The sequence below is a fragment of the Polyodon spathula genome, chromosome 9 (genome assembly GCF_017654505.1).
Source record: "Polyodon spathula isolate WHYD16114869_AA chromosome 9, ASM1765450v1, whole genome shotgun sequence".
NCBI lineage: Eukaryota > Metazoa > Chordata > Actinopteri > Acipenseriformes > Polyodontidae > Polyodon > Polyodon spathula.
In genome coordinates, this window is record NC_054542.1 from 49,810,016 (window position 1) to 49,820,015 (window position 10,000).

The 10,000-nt window shown below is 43.7% G+C and overlaps 2 protein-coding genes across 8 annotated transcripts in view; both read right to left on the reverse strand.

Moving 5' to 3' along the window:
• LOC121321111 (protein downstream neighbor of son homolog) overlaps window positions 1-267 on the reverse strand; it is a 13,236-nt gene extending 12,969 nt beyond the window's left edge. The window contains 1 exon segment of the mRNA XM_041260014.1: window positions 210-267. Coding sequence (XP_041115948.1) covers window positions 210-267 — 58 coding nt within the window.
• A 5,876-nt stretch (window positions 268-6,143) lies between these two features.
• The window catches only part of LOC121320993 (runt-related transcription factor 1-like), an 87,707-nt gene continuing 83,850 nt past the window's right edge, over window positions 6,144-10,000 (reverse strand). For 6 of the 7 annotated variants that reach the window (XM_041259872.1, XM_041259870.1, XM_041259867.1 and 3 more), the window contains 2 exons: window positions 8,062-8,220; window positions 6,144-7,165 (listed from right to left, as the gene is read on the reverse strand). In XM_041259872.1, the coding sequence (XP_041115806.1) occupies window positions 6,681-7,165; window positions 8,062-8,220 (644 nt within the window). In that variant the 3' untranslated portion in view covers window positions 6,144-6,680. The remainder of the gene's footprint in view (window positions 7,166-8,061; window positions 8,221-10,000) is intronic. The other variant, XM_041259868.1, reaches the window with a different exon arrangement.

Consider the following 10,000-nt stretch of genomic DNA (forward strand, 5'->3'; position numbering starts at 1 on the left):
TCACTGGCCAGCGTGCGTGTCTCTGGTAATGTGCTTTTTGGTTGGCTCCAGGTCTGTCTGTCAGCATGTGCATGGGTAAATTCAGTGAGCAGGGTTTTCTGCTTATGTAAATCAAAGAGGATTGTTTGGGCCCCGGTGAATTGCTGTATCTAACGAGTCAAGTCCTGGAGGGTTCTTAGTCTTGGGTTGTGTCTGCGATCGTGTGACACCTGCTGACGTGAGGCGCCCTTCATCCTCCGTGTCTGAAGGATTGGCGTGCGTCCCCATGCTTCCAGCGGTGTTCCTCCCCACTAATCACGAGGGGCTGACGTACCCCTGCTGCTCTAAAGGGCTCTGTGTGTGTCTGCAGCCCCCGAACAGCAATGCTCCCCAGCCTGCGGCATTGTGGCCCTCTTTCAATACTATCTGAATATGATTATTATTTCTAACGGTGCTAATAATATTAAGATTGTGGCTGCCCCCACCCTCCCCACACACACACATTCCTTAAGGTGTTCCAGTTTGCCTCTTTCATTTCAATTTGAGACAGCTGCCTTAAAGAGCACTCCAAGGTATGTTTTTAATGATATAAGCAGCAATCTAACTGATACGTAGTGCATGTTCGGGCACAGAGCTGGTAGAACAAGGATCTGGTGGGTCAACAGAATGAGAGGTCCTGGGGTAGAAACAGACTACAGGTGCATCTCCCTGTATTCTCAGTAATGTAAACACTACTACCACCACCACCACTACTACTAGTAATAATAATAATAATAATAATAATAAAAACATTGATTAAAAAAAAAAAACAACACAGCAGACACTAGTGGATTTCAGTAACACAACAGAAAAGTATATTTAAAAAATAAAACAAAATTAGGCAATTAGTTTCCCAGGTGAAACAGCAAAGTGTTGTGGCGCTATTTACAGACATATCAACAAAATAAATCACATCAACCACAAACAGAATATCAGCAAAAACTTTTCTTCTGCTCTTGGAAGCTTTTACCACAATGGGAGACACACATGATGTGACAAGGAGCATACTGAAACTGTGCAGGTTCCTGTGGGCTGGGAAACCTGGTTTGTGGGTCCAAACACGAGTAACTGTTTTATGACTACAGCACTGCAGGGTGTTTTAATTTCAGTCAGCATCTCCTTGACCTGAGCAGCCGAACAAACTTCAAATGGCTGTTGTGATGGATTGAGAGTTATCCAGATAGGGGCCTGCCCTGTACAACGGGCCACAAAGTGCTAGGAACATTAGACAAACAACCCGTTCCAATCTAGGCCAAGGAGTTGAGGGTAGAGGTGAGTGGTCAGGGTGTGACACTCAGTTAATCTCACTTGCGTCAGAGATTCAAAATGCAAATAAATCAAATAAATAATAAATTACTAAATAAACTTAATCTCGCTGATAACCCAGCTGAGGTTTCACGTTACGGTTTAGGATTCCTGCCTGCCTCAGCTCCACAGTGGGCCCTGCCAAGGAAGACGAGAGAGACGTCTTCGAAATGCCACATGGCACCGATTTTAAACTCTTAAGATCCACGTCTGGCCTGAAAACAACAGATTGGTACAGAGTAGATGAGAGTTTGAATCTCGTCCCTATCGGACTAAACCAGGAACTGTATAAAAATATAAAACCACGTCACTTTGTGTCACATGTCTGTGAGAATAATAAACCACACTGTCATTACTAACACAAGGATTTTCTCTATCCAAGCTTTACAAGAAAATAAAAACTACTGTACATCTTGTCTTGGAGCAGAAACAAAGTGAAGAACGGTAACATTTTAAAATATTTTCTCCCTGTCTATTTGATTTCTTTTGGCATATCAGCTTTTTCATGTATATTTTTTCCTTTGGAATTTATTCTGGTTCTGCTGATGAAATGTATAGTAGCATTCAAATGGTATTCTTAAAATGTTCAAGCTGGATTCAAAGGAATTCAGGGCCCTTATTTGAAAGTGTTACCAACAAAATGTCCTGATAAGTAAGACATCAAACCAGTGATAAAGTCCCAGCCGGTCGCTGCCTGCAGCCCATCCCTGACCTGCTTGTCATTTACATTTTCTACAAGGTTTCTTTTTAAAGCCCTGCATTTCAAATGCTCTTTTGTGTTGACCAGCAATATACAATATCCCTGCCTTCATTTAAAAAAAAAAAAAAAAAAAAAAGAAGGAAAAAAACAACAAAATAAATTTAAAAACATTCCATCCATCATCACAAGCTAGGCAGATACAAATCTTTGAAATACCCGGCTGTTAGGAATACAGTGACGGCTACATTGATACCCAACAGCTCCAAACAAAAACAAAAACCAACACTAAAACATCCATTGTGTTGGGTGCCCATGTCGTTACAATATTGCTTCTGTGAATTGTTCTTCAATAGTGCTACAATTGACCCAGGCTTTGTGTCTGACAAAGAATGAAATGACAAGACTGAACACTTAACACTGCTGGAGATCTGATTGCACACTCTACAGAGTGCTGCTCCACTCTCCTTTCTCAGCATCTCTCTACACAGTGAGTGAGTGCTGCTCCACTCCCCTTTCTCAGCTTCTCTCTACACAGTGAGTGAGTGCTGCTCCACTCCCCTTTCTCAGCATCTCTCTACAGTGAGTGAGTGCTGCTCCACTCCCCTTTCTCGGTGTCTCTCTACACAGTGAGTGAGTGCTGCTCCACTCCCCTTTCTCAGCATCTCTCTACACAGTGAGTGAGTGCTGCTCCACTCCCCTTTCTCAGTGTCTCTCTACACAGTGAGTGAGTGCTGCTCCACTCCCCTTTCTCAGTGTCTCTCTACACAGTGAGTGAGTGCTGCTCCACTCCCCTTTCTCGGTGTCTCTCTACAGTGAGTGAGTGCTGCTCCACTCCCCTTTCTCACCATCTCTCTACACAGTGAGTGCTGCTTCACTCCCCTTTCTCAGTGTCTCTCTACACAGTGAGTGCTGCTCCACTCCCCTTTCTCACCATCTCTCTACAGTGAGTGAGTGCTGCTCCACTCCCCTTTCTCAGCATCTCTCTACAGTGAGTGAGTGCTGCTCCACTCCCCTTTCTCAGCATCTCTCTACACAGTGAGTGAGTGCTGCTCCACTCCCCTTTCTCAGCATCTCTCTACACAGTGAGTGAGTGCTGCTCCACTCCCCTTTCTCAGTGTCTCCCTACACAGTGAGTGAGTGCTACTCCACTCCCCTTTCTCAGCATCTCTCTACACAGTGAGTGAGTGCTGCTCCACTCCCCTTTCTCAGCATCTCTCTACACAGTGAGTGTTGTTCCACTCCTTTTTCTCAGCATATTTTACAACTACTCCAGCTTGCTCCATTGTTAAAATCAGGGTTTTTAATGTATTTATTTTGTACTCCTTAATTTCAGATTTAAAAGGGGTTCACATTCATGGATTAGGATATTTATTTTCATATTTACAGAGAACATTTTTAAGGAAAATCCGCCACCTTTAACACATTGTTTTTCAATCCATACATTTAAATAATGTAGTAGGTACATTTTAATTTTAAGATATAACCTTTCGGAGACAATCCCAAATTATTTGGTGGGACAGCCAAAATAATAGTTATTGACATGATATCCTGGAGGTCTCTCTAGTATTATGGGATGTATGTTGATGTTAGATGCTGTATTACAGAAATGACTTAGATGAGCAGAAATCTACCCTATGAACCAGCAAGCTGCAGGCGGTCCCTGCAGAATAACTAAGACCTAGCACACAACCAAACCCTGGGCTCAATTCAAGCCCTTCTGGAGCGCTGTGTCCTTCTCTGGCCAGCCGGGTGGTGTCATAGAGATACAACAGGAAGACAACGACTTTGGAAAAACACATGCTTTTTAAAAAGAAACCTTTAAAGAATGAAATACAGAAGGTACACTTTGAATAATCTCATTGACAATCTGACTGTCAAATCTGAAAGTATTTTTCATAACAACAAAAGTTGTTCGCAAACAAAACAAAATAAAAAAGCAATTTGCATACAATTTGTAATGCCACATGTTATTCACTCCAATGAATACATTGGCTTCACAATCACACATATATCTGTGTGTGTCTCTGTGTGTCTTTGTGTGTGTGTGTGTGTGTGTGTCTGTGAGTTTGTGTGAGTTTGAGTACACTTGCTGGAAACTAGGTTTTGTTCATAATTGACAATGTTTTATGTCGTATACATTTCTGTAAATACTTGAAAATGAAAACACATGTTACAATATACAAAACAAAACATAAGGAGTAACAAAGCAATGCTCAAGAAAATTGAAAATTGTCTCTAAATCTTGGATTCCTCAAAATAGCCACCCTTTGCCTAATAACAGCCTCACAAACACGAGGCATTCGGTTAATAAGTTTCAGCAGGAAATCACCCAACATGTCTTCCCAGCTCTTCTGCAGCAATTCCCAAAGATGTAGGGCTCTTCTGTCTAATTCTTCCCATACAAATTCTATGGGATTGAGGTCTGGAGACTGGGCAGGCCAGGTCATTAGATTCAGTTGTCCTTCACTTTCCTTCTTCGCCATATAGTTCTTGCACAACTTTGAGGTGTGTTTCGGGTCATTATCTTGCTGAAGAATGAAGGACTGCCCAACTAGCTGTAATCCTGATGGAATGGCATGCCTCTGAAGTATGCTATGATAGCCATGCTGGTTGAGCTTGCCATGGACTTGGTAAAGATCACCAATTCTGTCACCAGCAAAGCAACCCCAGAACATGACACTGCCTCCTCCATGCTTGACAGTGGGAACCACACATGCAGAACTCATGAGCTCACCCTCTCTGCGTCTTACAAATACTCGGCGGTTGGATCCAAATATTTCAAATTTTGACTCATCAGTCCATAAGACTGACTTCCACTCCTCAAACGTCCAGTTTCTGTGTTTTTTGGCACAGGCAAGTCTCTTCCTCTTATTCTGCACTATTAACATTGGTTTCTTTGCAGCAATTCTTCCAGTTAGGCCAGCTTCACACAATCTCCTCTGAACAGTTGATGTTGAAACATCTGTACTTCTAGTAGCATTTAGTTGAGCTTGTATTTCAGGGGCAGTTAATCGCCGGTTTCGCAGACTTGTGACTCAAATGAACTTGTTCTCTGATTCTGAGGTGACCCTTGGCCTGCCTGACTTTGTTCGGTCCTCATGAGTGCCAGTTTCTTCAAATCATTTGATGGTCTTGGTCACAGCAGTTACAGACACTTGCAAAGTTCTTGCGATTTGTCTTAAAGATTAACCTTCATTTCTTAAAGTAATTACAGACTGTCTTTTTTCTTTGCTTAACTGAGCGTATTTTGCCATTTTCTGCTCTCTTACATTCAGGAATGACAAACTTGTGCCTATGCTACCTATATTTATAGTAATCATGGGCCCTCACCTGTTAACAATAATTGGTGACAAAAGGTTAATTAGGTAACATGCTAGTTAACTCAGAGAACGTCTAACAAAGACACTTTTATACTTAGGCCAGTGTTCTAACACATGTTATACACATTTCAGACTGTTAACTGACGTGGGCTTCAGACTGAAATCCCCTTGCTTTGGGTGACCATTTCATTGAAATTGACAAGATTTACAATTTCATTTAAAAAAAAAAAATTGAATGCAATTCACTTACGATTATCAGCTTATATACGTACATGTATCATATAATGAAATATTAAGTGTTTATAGACAAGTTTATACAGTTAAAAGCATAGATAATCATGTAAAACCTGGTTTCAAGCAGGTGTACTCAAACTTTTGACTGGTACTGTGTATATTATATATATATATATATATATATATATATATATATATATATATATATATATATATATTATTATATGCGTAGTTATTCCAAACAAGTTCAATTCTAAAGTCAGCTCAAAGAAGTTCATAAGAAAAAAATAACAAGCTACAGAAAACTTTTCTTCATGAAAAGAACAGATTCTGAACAATTTCCCTGGGGAACTGACTCAGTCCAGCCCTTGTGAACACAAGCAGGTCCTAGGGAGGAGCAAGGAACCCATAAGGGGGAGGAGGAGGAGGAGGAGAGCTTCCAATTAACATGACATCCCCATGAAGTTGCAAAAAACATCTATTCACAACGTTTCTGAATGTAAATCATTCACAGTTTTTAACCAGTTACGTTACACCACATGTTATCACAGGATAATAATATAATAATAATAATAATAATAATAATAATAATAATAATAATTAAAAAACACAACTTTTCTCAAATATCTTGCATAGTCAACAGATATTTTGATTAAAAAAAAGAAAATCAGTGTGGCCACGAACATTGATTTTGTCTCTGTTTTTTTTTTTTTTGTTGTTTTTTCATTTCAGATTCTATAAGGCCAACACACTGCCTCGGCCATGTTGGTGAGGGAGTTGCTCAGATTCAATAAGGCAACCTCAATGCCTCGGCCATGTTGGTGAGGGAGTTGTTCAGATTCAATAAGGCCACCATACTGCCCATGCCATGTTGGTGGGGGAGTTGCTCAGATTCAATAAGGCTGCCACACTGCCACCGCCATTTTGGTGAGGGAGTTGCTCAGATTCAATAAGGCTGTCACACTTCCTCGGCCATATATGGGGGAGTTGCTCAGATTCAATAAGGCCGCCACACTTCCTCAGCCATGTTGGTGAGGGAGTTGCTCAGATTCAATAAGGCCGCCACACTGCCTCGGCCATGTTGGTGAGGGAGTTGCTCAGATTCAATAAGGCCGCCACACTGCCTCGGCCACGTTGGTGGGGGAGTTGCTGTGGCTCCCCTCGGCCTCCACCCCTTCGCTCTGGTTGGGGAGGTTGGGGTGGAGCAGCGCCGAGCCGGTGGAGGCATTGGTGCAGGGCGGGAGGATGCGTGGTGGGGATCGCTCCCCCCCGGACATCATGGAGAACTGGTAGGAGCCAGCGGAAGTGCTGTAGTAGAGGTGGTAGGGGGGCGAGCTGGTCTGGAAGGCACCAGTCTGCCCCTGCGAGGATGCTCCGGGGTAGGGGGGAGGCAGGTAGGTGTGGTAGCGAGCAGCGCTGCTCATGGCTGACATGCCGATCCCGATCCCCGTGGTGACGGGAGTAGGGGTGTAAGTGAAGGCTCCCGGGTAGTGCATGCGGGGGTCCGAGAAGCGGCTGTCCGGCAGGGTGGGAAACTGCCTCTCGATACCCATCCGGGGGTCGCTGAAGGCTGTCAGGTCTGGAGCAGCTGGCAGAAGGGTTAAAACAGATCTTAGATAACACAGCCTCACACAGGCAAGCACAGGCAAGCATGGCAAATCAAGCAAGCACAGGCAAGCACAGGCAAGCATGGCAAATCAAGCAAGCACAGGCAAGCACAGGCAAGCATGGCAAATCAAGCAAGCACAGGCAAGCACAAGCAAACATAACACCTCAAGCAAGCACAGGCAAACACAGGCAAGCATGGCACATCAAGCAAGCGCAGGCAAGCACAGGCAAGCATGGCACATCAAGCAAGCACAGGCAAGCATGGCACATCAAGCAAGCACAGGCAAGCACAAGTAAACATAGCACATCAAGCAAGTACAGGCAAGTATGGCAAATCAAGCAAGCACAAGCAAGCACAGGCAAGCACAGGCAAGCATGGCACATCTCAGAGAAGTAAAGAATAACCCTGGATAAAGTACAATGAATGCATAGTAAAATCTTAGGAAAGGCAGGCTAAAATGAGCCTTTACCCTGTAAGCGTTTAGCAAGTCTAGGGATGTCTTATAGTACAGGGTTGGCCAAAGGTTTTCCATCACCTTATAGAATGAACTCATTTTGAATAATATTACGTTAACATACTGAATTACATACCGCTTTGTAGTTTTCCACATACAAAATTAGACATTTTCTAAATCTAACATGAACTACTGTACTGCTATTATGGCTTCCAGTAAACTTTAGCAATATCATTTTTTAGTTTCTTTGATCACAAGATGTTAAAAAAAAGATCTTAGGTGATGCAAAACTCTTGTTTAGCAGAAGTGCCAGGTGAAAAAGGTCATCCATTTGCTACAGCACTATAAAGGAAGCTAGCCTTGTGGAATGAGGCTTGGCTCTGCAGGGGTGATCAGTGATGCTTCTACACATTGGCCTTACCAGAGAGCCTGCTGGAGAGCTCAGTCAGGGAGGCCATGCCGCTGGCCCTTCCCGGGGAGATGGGGGTGGCAGGGTGGACGGCCGGGGTGGAGATTTGACCCAGGTACGGGTACGACTGCTCATAGGACCAGGAAGGGGATGCCTGCATCTGTCTGGAATCTGACAACAAGAATACACACACACTCCCCAGATCAGGCAGCTGCGCAACACATACGCACAGGCAGCTTAGTCTCAGGACACAAGGATGGGTTACTGCATTGTACACCAGATTACTCTGTTATAAGCTTGACTGGTCTACGGTTATAAGTAGAAAGGGCCTGTTCACTTGGTCTCAACACGGCCACTGTTTGAACCAAATAGGATTCGAAAGGGCATGTGTCTCCAGGGTGTATTGCTGCCTATACAATATGTGAAGTTCTAGGAAGGGCTCTTCTTAACTATACAAATATTTACATTTGCAGCAATTCAGATCAGGAGATCGCACTGACCCTTGGATTTGCATCAGTTCAGATCGGGAGATCAGATTGACCCTTGGATTTGCATCAGTTCAGATCAGGAGATCAGACTGACCCTTGGATTTGCATCAGTTCAGATCAGGAGATCAGACTGACCCTTGGATTTGCATCAGTTCAGATCAGGAGATCAGACTGACCCTTGGATTTGCATCAGTTCAGATCAGGAGATCAGACTGACCCTTGGATTTGCATCAGTTCAGATCAGGAGATCAGACTGACCCTTGGATTTGCATCAGTTCAGATCAGGAGATCAGACTGACCCTTGGATTTGCATCAATTCAGATCAGGAGATCAGACTGACCCTTGGATTTGCATCAGTTCAGATCAGGAGATCAGACTGACCCTTGGATTTGCATCAGTTCAGATCAGGAGATCAGACTGACCCTTGGATTTGCATCAATTCAGATCAGGAGATCAGACTGACCCTTGGATTTGCATCAGTTCAAATCAGGAGATCGCACTGACCCTTGGATTTGCATCAGTTCAGATCAGGAGAGCAGACTGACCCTTGGATTTGCATCAGTTCAGATCAGGAGATCAGACTGACCTTTGGATTTGCATCAGTTCAGATCAGGAGATCAGACTGACCCTTGGATTTGCATCAGTTCAGATCAGGAGATCAGACTGACCCTTGGATTTGCATCAGTTCAGATCAGGAGATCAGACTGACCCTTGGATTTGCATCAGTTCAGATCAGGAGATCAGACTGACCCTTGGATTTGCATCAGTTCAGATCAGGAGATCAGACTGACCCTTGGATTTGCATCAGTTCAGATCAGGAGATCAGACTGACCCTTGGGATTTGCATCAATTCAGATCAGGAGATCAGACTGACCCTTGGATTTGCATCAGTTCAAATCAGGAGATCGGACTGACCCTTGGATTTGCATCAGTTCAGATCAGGAGATCAGACTGACCCTTGGATTTGCATCAGTTCAGATCAGGAGATCAGACTGACCCTTGGATTTGCATCAGTTCAGATCAGGAGCTCAGACTGACCCTTGGATTTGCATCAGTTCAGATCAGGAGCTCAGACTGACCCTTGGATTTGCATAAGTTCAGATCAGGAGATCAGACTGACCTTTGGATTTGCATCAGTTCAGATCAGGAGATCAGACTGACCTTTGGATTTGCATCAGTTCAGATCAGGAGATCAGACTGACCTTTGGATTTGCATCAGTTCAGATCAGGAGATCAGACTGACCCTTGGATTTGCATCAGTTCAGATCAGGAGATCAGACTGACCCTTGGATTTGCATCAGTTCAGATCAGGAGATCAGACTGACCCTTGGATTTGCATCAGTTCAGATCAGGAGATCAGACTGACCCTTGGATTTGCATCAGTTCAGATCAGGAGATCAGACTGACCCTTGGATTTGCATCAGTTCAGATCAGGAGATCAGACTGACCCTTGGATTTGCATC